At 40.0% G+C, this 15,723-nt stretch overlaps 1 protein-coding gene across 2 annotated transcripts in view; it reads left to right on the top strand.

Moving 5' to 3' along the window:
• The window catches only part of lrriq1 (leucine-rich repeats and IQ motif containing 1), a 39,153-nt gene that overhangs the window by 12,759 nt on the left and 10,671 nt on the right, over positions 1–15,723 (top strand). For both annotated transcript variants that reach the window (XM_046038144.1, XM_046038145.1), the window contains exons 14-21: positions 1,545–1,724; positions 8,092–8,556; positions 9,035–9,194; positions 10,671–10,796; positions 12,529–12,618; positions 13,760–13,881; positions 14,822–14,893; positions 15,005–15,093. In XM_046038144.1, the coding sequence (XP_045894100.1) occupies positions 1,545–1,724; positions 8,092–8,556; positions 9,035–9,194; positions 10,671–10,796; positions 12,529–12,618; positions 13,760–13,881; positions 14,822–14,893; positions 15,005–15,093 (1,304 nt within the window). The remainder of the gene's footprint in view (positions 1–1,544; positions 1,725–8,091; positions 8,557–9,034; positions 9,195–10,670; positions 10,797–12,528; positions 12,619–13,759; positions 13,882–14,821; positions 14,894–15,004; positions 15,094–15,723) is intronic.

The following is a 15,723-nucleotide window of genomic DNA, read 5'->3' as shown; positions in this document are numbered from 1 at the left end:
GGTTACAGGTTTAAATCCTCTGCAAAGGTCGGAAGAAAGTACCTGAATCAAAATAAACCACATGCAGATGCTTTGTCAGCATTGTTTATTTTTTTCAATGGATTTAATACTTTGCTCTCTGCTTCATCTTTATTAGTTGTACAGTCAGTGGTTATGGTACATAAACTGTTGGGAGCAATTGTTTATTACAGTAAAATTAAACTGTTTTAAATAATCCAGCAAGATCTACCCTTGAAAATCTATTATAGCTGTGAATTGGTAAAATATCTTGAGATGTACATGTAAAGAAATGCAGTATGAAATAAGGATTCACAAAAACACATATTATGAGATGGTGAAATGAAAGGTTTGCCCTCAACACATGTTTTATCCTCCTCTGGTGACACAGTAGACTAGATTTAAGAGCATATGGTGCTCTGGGAAAAAATTCTGAAAAACCCAGTTGTTCAAAATGTTTTAAAAAATTGACTTCATAGCCTGAAGGCTTGTATTTTTATGGATTTAACTGTTGCTGTTCCCTAGTGTCCTGTAGAGTTTCCAGCTCTACATTTTCCCACTGAACACAGACCACATTTGGCCTCTGCTGGAGGATGCTCTGAGTATGTTTCTCTGGCAGATAGTTGGGATTCCTCTGCTTGTACATCCTTAGCCTCAGGCAGCGGTTACCTCTCCCCCAGACTCGTAGCCATTCAGGGCTCCCCTCCAGTTTGAAGACTGTCTGATAGTACCTAACATATACCATTTGGAATACAATATAAAGTTAACAATTGTGTTAACTGCCTCAAAATGTATTCAGATTGTTATACCAGATCACAGTGTGCATCATTTATACCAGTGGAAAAGTTCAGCAAATTCATCAAATTACTGTAAATAGATTAGTCTAGTTAGTCCGGAGGGCAAAATGTGTACTTAGCATGCACAACAGCATATAAGATGAGTGGCATCAAAAATAAAGCTAAAAAGAGAATAGCTACCCCTTGGTAAAAACTTCATGTCTTCGTCCTTAGCCACGACAGAACCTCTCTGTATAACGTGAGACTCTTTTTGAGAATTTTTTCGCTGCATCAGTCTCTTTTTTGAGTTCTGTTTATGTCTTCAGTGCTTTCATCGTCTTTGAATATACTCTTGTTTATACAAACTGTAGGACTCACCAAGTTGTTTGTATTCACTGCAGTGGTGGTGAAGAGTGCTTTTAAAATGCTATACTGTTATGTAGAACAGTAGCAGCAATATTATAGTTATTAAAAAAGACAGAAATGTGTGTGTGTGTCAGCTGAAAAGTTATAAATTTAAAGGTAAATATAATTGGAAGCTTAGTTAATTTTTGCCTACATTTTTTTAACTAAATGTATTGATAGTATGAGCCACATTGGTCTTGTGTGTCTTTTAAGAAATATACAGAAATATAATTATTGGCCGAAAATTATGTTTTCAATTTTAGAAGGCTTCTTCTAATATAAGACTGTTTGTTATTATAATAACAAAAAATTAAGGTAATTAAAACATGGCCACCGATATTTTATTCAGCTTGCACTCCTTTTCAGATCCACTCTTCAGAGAGCAGTGCCTGGCCTGAGGGCCATCGATAAGCAGGAGACAGACTCTTTTCTATCGCCGCCTGCTGTTCAACAAGTCAGCTTGGCCATAGGAAGCTTCCTAACATTCTGTCAGGCTCAGCTTCAGCAGACTCATGATTTACAGCAGCAGCACAACAGGGAGCTCAGGTAAGAGACAAATGACTGACTGCTTGTGTACTTGTACTGTCTGCTGTGTGTCTAGTTTGGATGAGTGCAGGTCTCATCAGTGTTCAGAGAAAGTGGTTGGATCGGTGTCTGACCCCAATCCTCCTAATCCTTTCTAGAGCTGTTACGGACCCATCAAGAAAAATAAATCTGTGATAGGAAGTGCTTATTGTTAACTCAGATAACATCATTTTCATCACGATCATCGTCTGTAATACTGACACCATGGATCTGCTATATGTACTGCAGATTTTCCGCTTAGTTAGGTAACACACTTACATCATCTGTGTTGGTAAACTGAGAAGTGATTTCTGAAGCAGCTCATGGGAAGGGAGGAGGGAAAGTTTCAGCTCATATTTGATCATTCAAATATGGTTTTGAGGTGTCCTAATAGAAAAAAGGGTAATAAATGTACACTACACTGCTTGCACAATTATTAGGCAAATTGTATTCCTCAGGGTTAATTTTATTGTTGAACAAACACAATGCTTTCAGTCAATCCAAAAGTGTGCAGAATTATTAGCCAACTGTTAGTGTGCAGAATTATTAGGCAACTAAATTACAAAAATCATTTCTATCAAATTACTTGTTTATTCCCAATTTTTAGAGTAAGTGTAACAAGATAGAAAAGAAAGACATAATTGAATACAATTTTTGGATAGGATTTGATCAACTTTCACTGAAGCAGCAACCACAGCTTCCCAAATGCTGTGGTTGCTGTTGGTGTACTGTCTTGGTTGGTGTACTGTCTTCCCTGACTGTAAATCTGAAGTTTGAGAAGGGTCCACAAGTTCTCAGTAGGATTCAAGTCAGGTGAGGAAAGAGCCCAAGTCTACTATAAAGGTAAATGGCCCTCTCTCTATGCAAGAAGGTACACTCATTGGCTGTGTTTTATCTATAAGGCACTTCTTGGACAAGCTCCTACCTATTTGAGTATCTTTTTAACAAGTACTCAAGGCCATTATGGATTACGTTCAAAGGACGTCCCACACTTTTTGGTCCCCCGTGTCCGAACAGAATTAGGTAAAAAAGCCTTCATGTTTGCTGCACCTTCTGCTTGGAACCTTCTTCAGAACTCGTTGAAACTGACTGCCTTTATTTCTTCAGTTTCAGTTTGTTTCAGCTCTGAAGGATATGGAGCAGGTGAACATTGGTCAGTGTCGCTGTTTATAAAGTTGTATTCTGCCTTATTCAACAAAGGGGCTTGTGTTACTTATGTATGTATGTATGATTGATGTCTTTTATATGTTGGAAACTTGTCCTTTATGTTCTTTTATGCTGCGTCTTGGCCAGGTCTCTCTTGCAAAAGAGATTTTAATCTCAATGAGGCTCACCTGGTTAAATAAAGGTTAAATAAAAAATAAAAAATATTATTCAGGCATCTTTGAGGCCCTTGCTGGCTAGCCAAGTAGCGGAGTACTTGGATGCATGTGATGGATCATTGTCCTGCATAAAGATCATGGCCTTCTAGAAAACTGCGGGTTTCTTCCTGTACCACTGCTTGAAGAAGGCATCTTCCAGAAAGTGTCAGTAGGTTTGGGAGTTGAGTTTCAGTCCATCTTCAACCCGAAAACATCCAACTATCTCATCCTTGATGATAGCAGCCTATAACAGTACCCCTCCCCCACCTTGCTGGCGCCTGAGTTGAAGTGGTCCATCAGTGGTTCACATCCATCTGGACCATCAAGAGTTGCTCTCATTTCATCTGTCCATAAAACCTTTGAAAAATCGGTCTTCAGGTATTTCTTTGCCCAATTTTCGCAACACCCTCCCTCAATACACCTGAAAATGATTAACTACAAGTATATCCAAGAGTATTTAAGTTTATATGGTTTGGAGTTGGAAAATATGCATAGAAATAATTATTCATTGAGAATAATTGTGCATGCATTGTAGTTCCAATGTCAGGAATAGCACGTTCTCTCTCCCTTCAATGTATCTTGTCACCATCCTAATTTTTCTGCAATAAAAAGTTTGGTCAATCTGTAATATATGATTGCTAGATAGCACTTATAAAGTAGTAAGAAGAAAAAATATGAAACATGCAGGTGAGAGGTAAAACTCTAACTAACACACTTGAAAAGAGTAAACGAGGTCATATTACACATTTTATCTTATGCTGAGTAGCTTGTCAGACAGACAGAAAGCAGTCAGGAATGTTAGCTATCTTCTTGTTATGTCTGATACATAGGGCGTAGCGAGCCTAAAGACAACGTCCATCTATTTTCACAAGTCCTTCAGTGTCACTGGCCTCTGCACACATTGACACTCCTATGCAAGACGGACCACCAATACTTAAAACAGTGGTCAACTTTCTGCTTATCTTCGTGACCCTTCCAAATTACGCAGCACAAAAGATGAAACGTGGCTGCGGCTGCTCGTATGGGTCACACCGAGGACTCCTATGGCTTGGGGGCTAGCATGGCACTCCCTTTGCTTCACCCCTCACTGTGTGCCCTCTACCCTCCTAGCCTCTGGACAATGAGCCATTCTGGGGATTTTGCAAGGACCAACACAGCCATTTAACCCCTGGCCTGACCTTGTGTCTGTCTGAGGTTTAGGGGAGGTGAGAGGAGAGTCACATGCCAGTCCACTGGTGACTGTAAGGTGGGAAATCATGGGGTTTGGTTTCACAATGTTTCTCCACACGGTGTAGGTGAAGGCTAATTCCTCTGTTCCTTACAAACTGCCTTTATTTTCTACGTAGAATACTTAGAATTGAGTTTTTATGAATTTGGCTCTTAATCTAAACACCAAAGTTTAAGATAAACAAAAGTTGGGAGCACAAAAGATAAAACAAATATTTCTGTGTCCTAGAGTGAAAAAAATACATGTAGAAGTTGTTTTTGAGGAAAAGAATCCTGCTGTTTCTGACTTCTTCTTCTCCTGGCCATGGTCCGGATTTTCCTTGCATATATCTCTTGCTACCGAACAGTGCAACAGCTTCTTAGAGACAAACTGGAGTCCATTAAAAGAGTCATTGGTCGTTCAAGTTGTTCTTCCTGTGGTCTCTCCCTAAGAAATGGGGATCAAAATTCAATCATTGCTCTGTTTCAAGATGCATTTCAAAGTTCAGCTAAGACTAATGTGTAGCTTCAGCAGTCTGAGTTAGACAAATCAAGTGAGTATCTTCCAAAGTTACAGTTATTCCCTGGAGACACTAGAGAAACACAGAGAGGGAATTCCTCACTAAAAATACCACAACTACAAGCTAGAATATTTTTGCTTTTAGGTTGTAAAGCTTATTACTTCACACGCCACCACTTTTTTTTGAGCTGGCATCTAGTTGAGGTTGAGGTAAACTGCATCTGTATAGCCACTGCTGTAGAATCTGCAATAAAAACATAATAAATTCATTATACTACACTCTTGAACAAAATCTTAAGACCGGGGGAAACATTGCAAGTACTCGCATTTCGCGCTGGTGGATCATAACCGGGTTGTAAGTATTGCTTCAAAATGCCAAAAGAAGAAACAGGAGCAAGAGACAAAAAATATAGAGTAGGCCATTTATTGAAAACTGCATTTAAACTCAAACAGGCTGTTCATCAGCTGATCAAAAGTTTAAGACCATAGGCATAAAAAGGTAAAATCTGCACAAAAATATGGCTTTCGTGTCATTGATCTTCAGGCAGTCACACTGTCATGATCTCTTGATGGCAAAGGCAAAAAGGCTTTCTCTCATTGAACGTGGCAGGATTGTTGAGCTGCACAAGCAAGGCCTCTCGCAACGCGCCATCGCTGCCAAGGTTGGACGCAGTAAGACAGTCATTTTACATTTCTTAAAAGATCCTGAGAGTTATGGGACAAAAAAGTCAAGTGGTAGACCCCAAAAAAATTCTCCTGCACTGAGCCGCAGGATCCGACGGGTTGTCCGTGAAGACACAGGTCGATCCTCGACCCAAATTAAGACACTTACTGATGCTGACTGTAGCCCAATAACCATAAGACGTCATCTGCGAGAGAAGGGCTTCAAGAACAAAAACGTCTTCAAAGGCCATGTCTCCTCCCACGCCACAAACTTGCCCGTTTGGAATTTGCAAGGGAGCACCAAACATGGTACATTGAAAGGTGGAAGAAAGTTTTATTCTCTGACGAGAAAAAATTTGTCAAACGGCGACTGGCTATGTGGACATGTTGCAGCGGGCATCCCTCTTGACTGAGGGCCCCCGTCTGTGCGGTAATGACTGGGTCTTTCAACAGGACAACGCTGCAATTCTCAACGCCCGCCTGACGAAGGACTTCTTCCAGGAGAATAACGTTGCTCTTTTGGACCATCCTGCGTGTTCTCCTGATCTAAATCCCATTGAGAACATTTGGGGATGGATGGCAAGGGAAGTTTACAAAAATGGACGTCAGTTCCAGACCACGGATGCCCTTCGTGAAGCCATCTTCACGTGAAGCCATCTTCTTGCAACGTTCCCAGCAGCCTCCGGGGAACAGTCGCATCAAGCATGCCGAAACGAGTGTTTGAAGTGATCAACAAGAACGGTGGGGCTACTCACTACTGAGTCCTTTTTTGACACTTTTAGTTCTGTTGTAGGTTTATTTTTGGGCTATGGTCTTAAACTTTTGATCAGCTGATGAACAGCCTGTTTGAGTTTAAATGCAGTTTTCAATAAATGGCCAACTCTATATTTTTTGTCTCTTGCTCCTGTTTCTTCTTTTGGCATTTTGAAGCAATACTTACAACCCGGTTATGATCCACCAGCGCGAAATGTGAGTACTTGCAATGTTTCCCCCGGTCTTAAGATTTTGTTCAAGAGTGTATGTCTTCTACTGGGAACACCCAGATGATAATTGAAAAGATAAGTAACCAGTATGGATTTTGGTACACACATGATTACAGACAGATGCAGATTAGCAATACTCAATATGTTTCTTGGATTTATTATTTCCCTGTGGAAAATAATTTCATACTGCAGCTTTGACTGTGTAAAAAACGTTTTTTTGTTCCTGTCCATTCGTCCATTCCTAACCTCTTATATCAGTGGTATACATGTTGATGGTGACCCTGGAGTGAACCAGCAGGTACGGGGGACGAGTGTCAGTGGGGTCACAATCCTTTTGGACCTCCCGACTTCTTTTCCCCTTGTCCCACTGAGAATGAATGGCTATGTCTTTGTAGAGAAGAAGCTGTACTACCTAAGGCTACGGGGCCCTCCAGACTGACTGGGTACTGACGCGTCTCTACACCCTCAGGGTTGAAGACAAGGAGAGCCTAGCATTGCTAATAGATTCATTAAGTTTCCATTGAGAGTGCTTTGTAGTCAGTTTATCCCCTCAATGAAAGAGACATTATATGGTATTAAGGCACACACAGAGCAGGCAGGCAACTCTCTCTCTCTCTCTCTCTCTCTCTCACTCACTCACTCACTCACACACACACACACACACACACACACACACACACACACACACACACACACACACACACACACACACACACACACACACACACACACACACAGTTCATTGACCTCACCTCAGATGAACTGGTCAAGAGTAAGAACTAAATGTCAGCATCTGCATCTGTATTAGATTTTCCTGTGTTGCAGCAGAATAGATTGAATTTCTCAAGAAATTAAGCATGCTGAATTACACTTTTTTTAATACTATTTCATAACAGTATGGTCTAAACTAAATTACTCTGAACCTCATGTGAATTGCAGACCTTTAAACGTTTTGTTAGAATTACAATTTTGTTTGTTTGAATCATTAATTTCATTTCATAACACCATTGATAATTTAAAAAAGTCTTACAGATACAGAAATATTCTTTGGTGTGTTTTTTTTGATTACACCTATGATTTTCTTAAAAAATTGGAAATCTGTTTTAGAAACAAAAACATTTTCTTAATTTTCATACTGTAAGTATGTTGATTAAATCTGAACAGTACCAAATCCATCTCATACAGGCAGGGATTTGCCAATGTCAAACTAATCACACCACTACAAAAATCAATACAAAATCTAATTAAAACTAACATGCTCATCCTTACATTAAATAAAAGCTTTTAAAGAGGAAAGGTTACATTAATGCAGCATTGGCAAAATCATCAAGCTTAGTACACTGTCACTAAATGTATAATATTTAATCAGTGCTGCCATTTAGTTGTCAGCTTTCCTGACAAAAAAGGAGGGTGCACTGCATAGGTCCACTGAGTAGATCTGTTTTTTATTCGTGACGAATGGAGCTAGGTAAGGGTGTTACTGTAATTTTCTGAAACGTGTGTGTGTGAGTGGCTGTTTGTCACAGGCTCTTCAGTGTTACAGTACATGCAGACATTCTAAAAAGAGTGAGCATCCATGCCTAAAACGGTGTGTTTTTGTGTGCATATGTTCACAGTAATGCCTCATCTTCCCTGGATGCTGTAAAGACCTCCTGCCGACACTTCACTGAGGCTCTGCAGCTGGCTAAGGACCAGAGATTTGCCCATGAATATGGTGACACCACTGTGGCTGACAAATGCAGGGCTGCAGGTCAAGCAACACCCAAAGAAACAATCGACATTGACAGTCCCAATGCTGAAGAGGTTATCGAGTGTCCAGAAATAGAGTCCACTGGAAAAATTCCACCAGTTATTCCAGACAGGAACAATATCAAATGCAGCTACTGGACTTTCGAAGGGAACTCATCTGCAGAGAGTCAGCATGAAACATTCGACAATGTTAGAACAGGTCCAAAGACAGGGCCAACGGTTAGCAAAGCTAACTCTGGCAGTGTTCACTCCTTAACAACAAAGGGAAAAACTATTTCCTCCAATCTTGAAATGGCACCTGTGTCCAACCATCAAGACCTGGACCTCCAAAAGTAATTCACCAAATGTTCTGAGTCAATAGTATTCCCATTCCATCCAACTCTGCACTGTTGACAGCAGATCAGTGAGATCAGCTGATGTAGTGTTTCTAATAACAGTATACACAAGTACACAAGTGGACACTGCTGGCTTAAAGCAAACAGTTTAAAAAAATGAAATTTTTATACTTTTTATAGCAGCTCCGCCTTTCTGTTGCAGAACATTTGTCATCATTGGAGCCTCCTTTATGTGATTTATAGCAGAAGATGTTGAACATCTTATTCATTTTAACACGCAGCTTCATCATTAACGCTGCCGTATCTTTGGGAGGACAATAGATCTTTCATATGAAGGGTGGCTCTGGACAGGCTTAAACTCTCCAGAGTCCTGCTGTCTCAGAAATGTTTTGAAAGACTAAGGTGCTATGACATCATGTATATCCCTCACTTTGTGTGTGTGTATTTGTCTATGTGTGTGTCTTCTCTGGAGCAGCACAGCAGCAGTCGTGATTCAGCAGCTGTGGAGGAAATACAGACAGAAATGTGGGAACATCAGCAGCCCTTCCACAGCTGAGAAGGGAGGAGGAAGAGGAGGAAAGCCAGGACCTTCCTATATTAACAGGAGCCAAGATTATGCAGCAACTGTCATCCAGGTGAAACTGTTTGGAATTTTGTTGGAGATTCTAACCTTTTTTTAGTCCACTGTGGTTGTTGCTTTTTTTACATAAAAAGCATACTTACTACATACATACTATTTTGTCATTTTGCAACATCCTCCACCAACACCAGTTTTCCTCTGATGCCAGTTTGGAAGGACATAGTTATGTTACCTTTGCAGCAAGAAATTAAAAACTTCCTTGTGTGGAGTACAGTAGCAATGTCAGAAAACAACTATCCAGTAGAAGTAGCGTATGTAAATCATGTGCTCATTTCACCCAACCAGTTGAGGCAGATGGCTGCCCACCCTGAGTGATGACACTGTCACCAAGTGCTTGCTCATGGTGGGAATTATTGGGTCTCTGCAAATTATACACATATGCATATGGTTAAGGTTACGATCTGGTGTAAAATAAAACTGAATTGAATTAAACACAACATACCCAAAGAGCACGAGAAGCCAGAGACTGCCTTCTACTTTCAGAATATCTGACCTGAATCATTCAACCTGTTTGATTTTTTGCTAATAATCATGTATTAGTCCAGTGGAATTAATCTCTCCATTACATGAGTATGTTCATGGATGCATTAAAGAACTAAGGACATATGCATTTGGGCAGCAACTAACAAGTAGTCCGTATCAGATAATTGGTAAATAATATTTTTGGTATATTAATTAATCACCATTTGACTCATCAATTGATTTTTTTCAGCACCCTATCTGCATAAAACCTGCCAATATGTCAGTGTGCCTGCTAGTTTCAAAACCTCCAATATTTCACAAGCTTAGTTTAGCATAGACAAGAGACTGGCCTGAAATTGTCAATGTATAATTAAGGACCTTACTGCTTCAACTAGAATTTTCCAGTAACATGGCTACAACCTGGAGTTTCTTTCACACAGTGGACATCTGAAAATGTCCATTTTCACCCTTGAACATCCATCTTTAGGCCTCATACGTGCTATGGAGGCTTATTCGGCTAATCCTCTGCATATAGGTGTAAGCTGCTGTTCTGAAAAACATGCTACTCAACACTTCTCCCAAATCCCTTCTCAACACAAAAAGTGTTTGATGAGTCCTTTAGGGCTCTCTAAGGTAGAAGTTGGGGGTGGTAGTGTAGTAGAATAGTATGTGTGCATGTGGTGGTGGGGGGCGGGGGGGGGAGGGGAAAGAGTGATTAATTAGATTCCAAAGAAGTGTGGTAGTAAGAGTTCTAGGATTCCTGCTCGACTCAACTTGAAGTGAAGTGTGCCCCCCCCAGCCCATTGGGAATTGGAGGATTTAGAGGCACACTGGAGCTCCATTTGTCTCGGAACAGCCCAGAGTCATGCAGAGTTCAGACAGCAGAACACTTTGCAATTAAAAGAGAGGTTAACATGTTTTATTTCCCTAATGGGATAACACACAATATTTACGTGTGCCTCATGATTCATGGAAGGTTTTCTACCATTTCTTCTTTGGGTACCTCCAGGCATTTTGGAGGGGCTTCACTCTGAGGAGGAGGCTCACATCTGCTCTGGCTGCTGTCACATGCCTGGACACCGTAGAGGACGACACCTTTGAGGAGGTGGACGTGAATGAGTTTGTCTTTGATGAGGTATGAGCACAAGTTTATGTGTTCTTCACTTTCATGGATAAGTAATGCGTTACCCTAGGCCCTATCAGACACACAAACCTGTACGGAGGATAAAATATAAATATATAATATAAGATGCATACATAAATAGACTTTCCCCAAACTCTCCATAAACACACACAATCCTGCACACATGCAAATCTGCATAGATACGTACACTCACTGGCCACTTAGGTACTTTATTAACATCACAGAGTACGGTCTTAACATCACATAGTAGGGTCTAGACCTGCTCTTTTATGAAAAGCGCTGTGAGATAACTGTTGTTGTTATTTGGCACTCTATAAATAAAATTTAATTGTTACATTACATTTATTCATTTAGCGGACGCTTTTATCCAAAGCGACTTACAATTGCTATACATGTCAGAGGTTGCACACCTCTGGAGCAACGAGGGGTTAAGTGTCTTGCTCAGGGACACATGGCGCATGGGTCACAGTGGGGAGTTGAACCTGGGTCTCTCACACCAAAGGCAGGCCTCTTATCCATTGCGCCATCACCACAATGCTGCTGAGCTACTGTGATTTTCACACACAACCATCTCTTGCGTTTACAATGAATGGTCCAAAAAAAGAGAAAATATCCAGTGAGCGGCTGTTGTGTGGATGAAAATGCCTTGTTGATGTCAGAGATCAAAGGAGAATGGGCATACTGGTTCGAGATGACAGAAAGTAACTCAAATAACCATTTGTTAGAACCAAGGTATACAAAATACAATCTCTGAACGCACAACATGTCGAACCTTGAAGCAGATGGGCTACAGCAGCAGAAGACCACACTGGGTGCCACTCCTGTCAGATAAGAACAGGAAAGTGAGGCTACAGTTTGCACAGGCTCACCAAAAGTGGACAATAGAAGATTGAATAAACATTGACTGGTCTGATGAGTCTCGATTTCAGCTGGGACATTCAGGTAAGGTCAGAATTTGGTGTAAACAACATGAAAGCATGGATCCATCCTGCCTTGTATCAACTGTTCAGGCGAGTGGTGGTGGTGTAATGGTATTAGGGATATTTTCTTGCCACACTTTGGGCCTCTTAGTACCAATTGAACATAATTTAAACGCGACAGCCTACCTGAGTATTGTTGCTGACATGTCCATCCCTTTATGACCATACGGCCATCTTCTAGGAGCAGGATAATGCACCCTGTCACAAAGTTCAAATCATCTAAAACTGGTTTCTTGAACTTCACAATGAGTGCACTGTACTCCAATGGCCTCCACAGTCACCAGATCTCAATCCAATAGAGCAACTTTGAGATGTAGTGTAATGGAAGATCATGGATGTGCAGCCGACAAATCTGCAGCAACTGCGTGATGCTATCATGTCAATATGGTCCAACCCAGCACTAGCACGGTGTACCTAATAAAGTGACCAGTGAGTACATAGACACAGACACAGGTGCAGAAAAACCTGCGCATGTGCCTGCAGACATGCAAATTTGGACACATACACAAAAACAGAGAAACATATACTAAGACACTAACCTGTATGTGCACACATACACACATATTATATATCAGACACTTTATTTTGTTCCTCGTCTGTTGTCTGGAAAAAATGTATGTGTATGTATATGTATGTATGTATGTATGTATGTATGTATGTATATATATATGTATATATATATGTATATATGTGTGTGTGTATATATATATAAATAAAATCAGAATATTTTGATTTTCAAAAAGGCATCCCTGGAGAAACACTGGACATTGCCGCTTTCTGAGAATTCTGCTCCCAGACGTTACCCCGGGTCAGAGCAGCCACTGTCTCTGAAGGTAAAGCAACTGTCACAGGATATTCTGCAATACTCTTAAAACCTGGTGGGCTGGTATTATAGTGAAAGTGGCCAGTGAATTTTGTGGATTACCAGATATACCAGTCTTTCCCACAACAAACTAGAAGACTATTTATCTGTGAGAGCAGGCATTCTGTTTGTTTTGATCTTTTTTCGATGGGTCACCCATTATGTTATAAGTTTGGGAGCTGTGTGTGCTGCTATTTTTTTGCAATTTTCTTGCCCTGTCTCTTTCTCATCTTTGTTATCGCCCCCTCCAGGATTTGTCTTACTCTCCCTGATTGATCTTTGAATTTATTCTCTTGAAAAACAAGATTATTTCCTGGAGGGTTGCTCTGCTCTAGCAGATGTCATTTTTCACGCTGGTGGACTGTCGTCATGTTTTTTTTCCTTCATTTACCTCTCGTTGGATCTTTTCTTTGGAGCGTGCTCAGTGCTGTACATCATGGTAGCCGGTTTAGGCAAGCTGATGTGGTGCAGCTGCTGTCGTGGCCAGCCTCAATGTGTTGACACTGAGGTACACATCAAAGGCAAGGATGAACAATTTAGAGCTTCCACAAAGAGAAAATGGGATCTGGAGAGTAATTAAACTGTTAGTTTGAATAACATATGAACATTCCTTAAGTGTGAAAACTTGCTCTGGTTTAAAGTGTCATCCAGATACCTCAAAATAAAACATACAGGCACTTGAATTAAATGTGACTGACATTATATTGACATTATATTGTGTATATATGTGTGTGTGTGTGTGTGTGTGTGTGTGTGTGTGTATATATGTATGTGTATATATATATATATATATATATATATATATATATGTAAATTATATTGCATTTGCCCTAAGGTAGACTGAAGACGAAATTTTATCTAGACAGAGCTTAGGCTTATTTTTTCCATTTGGAGATCCAGCATCATAACCCTCTGAAAAAAACTCAAACAAGGATTCAGTTTTTACTTTTAATGAAATGAAAATAACCACTCCAGTAAATTAAAACTTAAATCTAATATAAAGAGCTGCTGTATAAACTTTTGTCTGAAAAGTTAAGTTAATAAAAATCTACTCAAATAAAGTGATACAACCTGTAAATTAATGCTGATACTGATTTACATATGTATTTCAGCCTCCTGGGTCCTTTCCTGAACCCTCCCAGTACATATCCCCACCACCACTTGTACGGGGGTCAAAACAGGCCTGGGTGGCTGGAGGACAGGTGGACTGTGCTTCTCCAGTGGGCTCCATCAGGTAGGACAACTCACAGCCCAAATACTGACTAAGCTGTAGGTCATAATCTACTTAATTTCTGTTTCACACTGTTTACATAAACATTTGACTACATTTATAGTAAAAAACATTGGCATGTTTGTTTTGTTTACATCATGTCTGCAGAGGTGAGAAAGTATGTAAGTGCAACACAGTGAATGCTTTGTGTGCACTGTTATCGGCATTTGTGTGTTTCACAGCATATTGCCTCCCTCTCTGAAAGGCAGGCTTTTCATTCCTTATATGCCTTCAGACGTAGTTGAAGGCATACGATTTAGTTTGTTACGAGCACAGCCTGGCCTTAAGCCACATAATATAGGCAATAGCAAGGCATCAAAACTGGATTCATAATTTTCTCACTTTGAACATACTCAACATTTGTGACACTTAACTACACACAGTCATATACGTCACAACCAAAAGCAAATTACTGAGAATGATGTGATAATCAAGATTGTTTATTGTCATGTCATGTTCAGTATACTTGCACTATGGACAATAAATTGTGTTGAAATTGGATATAAATTGACAGTCTGACAAAGTTTTGAAATGAAAATCACGATGACCCATGTTTAAATTAGGTCCATATTCAGCGTATTTCTGTCATGAAATTAACTTTTCCCTATTCAACCTTGCGTAATGCAGCCTTTATGCAAAATACTCAAACCAAATTGTACGAGTGGACCTGCTATGCAGTCAGCAGTAGAAGAATGTTGTAATGGAAACAGTGGGATACAAAAAGGTTTATGTCTCGATCTCTTTTCATATCATAAAAAATCTGGTAGTACTATTTCTTCTGTTCTGACAGTTTTATATCCAGTGCATATGATGGTATATTAATATGTGTTGTAAAATTACAAAATGTGAATGTATACTTTGCTGCATTTCATGTTTTGGGACAATAATATATTTATGATTTCAGAAGCAAATATCCTGCCTCAGCCTCAGTGGTCTGTGGTCTCTCTGAAAGATCAGAAAAGATTCTGGAAGAATGGTAAATTATTAAGTTATCAAATGCTGATGCTGCATGATTAGGTTTTGATTGTTTGTATCTGTGTGTGTGTTTTGTATGTGGAATGACACTTTTTGTCCTTTGTGTCTCTAGGGGCTTCACTAACAGCCACACGGCTCTTTTAATGCTCAAGAGAGCCCAGAAGATGAAGTCAAAGAAGCAACAGGCGAAGAAACGGAGGGGTGAGTGTGTAGAAGTGTAAAATATGTATTTGAGCTTTGTGTTTGCAATTTCTTTTCTGGTGTGTGTAATATTTCAGGTTGAGCAATCACATTATTGTTTGCAAAATGAAGACATGCAAAGATTACAAAGGGTATGGTATATGGCAGAAGCTCTCATGGTTTCCTTCTTAAATTTCCCTCATAGCATAAAAGGATCTGCTGTGAGGACATCAATTGTACTTTCTAAAAGGGAAAAAATCCACACTAATTTTTCCTCCTTTTCATTCTTGTCTTTGATTCTTCAACCATGCTTCAACAGCAGTGAACCTTTCCACCCCATGTACAGTAATGAGCCTTAACAGACAGCAGAAGCCAGGGCCTGTCACCTCTTATTGGACCTTATTTAAAAGCTTGCAAAGGAAATAACAATTGCCAAGAAACCTCTTGACAAGTCATCCTGTGATGATTTTCATTACGATTCATTGTAGTGGTTGAGTGCGGCTGAAGTAAAAGGTGACCTCACCTCTGCTCTGCTCCAAGAAACAGTAGTCCTGCCATGGTTATCATGCCATGGTCATGCAGAGGGAGCCTGCTCTTTGATCAGAATTGCAAATGCATGATTCCAATAGCAGGGCTCTTGTCATCTTGCTC

This window comes from Micropterus dolomieu, linkage group LG22 (assembly GCF_021292245.1).
Source record: "Micropterus dolomieu isolate WLL.071019.BEF.003 ecotype Adirondacks linkage group LG22, ASM2129224v1, whole genome shotgun sequence".
NCBI lineage: Eukaryota > Metazoa > Chordata > Actinopteri > Centrarchiformes > Centrarchidae > Micropterus > Micropterus dolomieu.
This window is presented reverse-complemented; position numbering and strand designations above follow the sequence as displayed.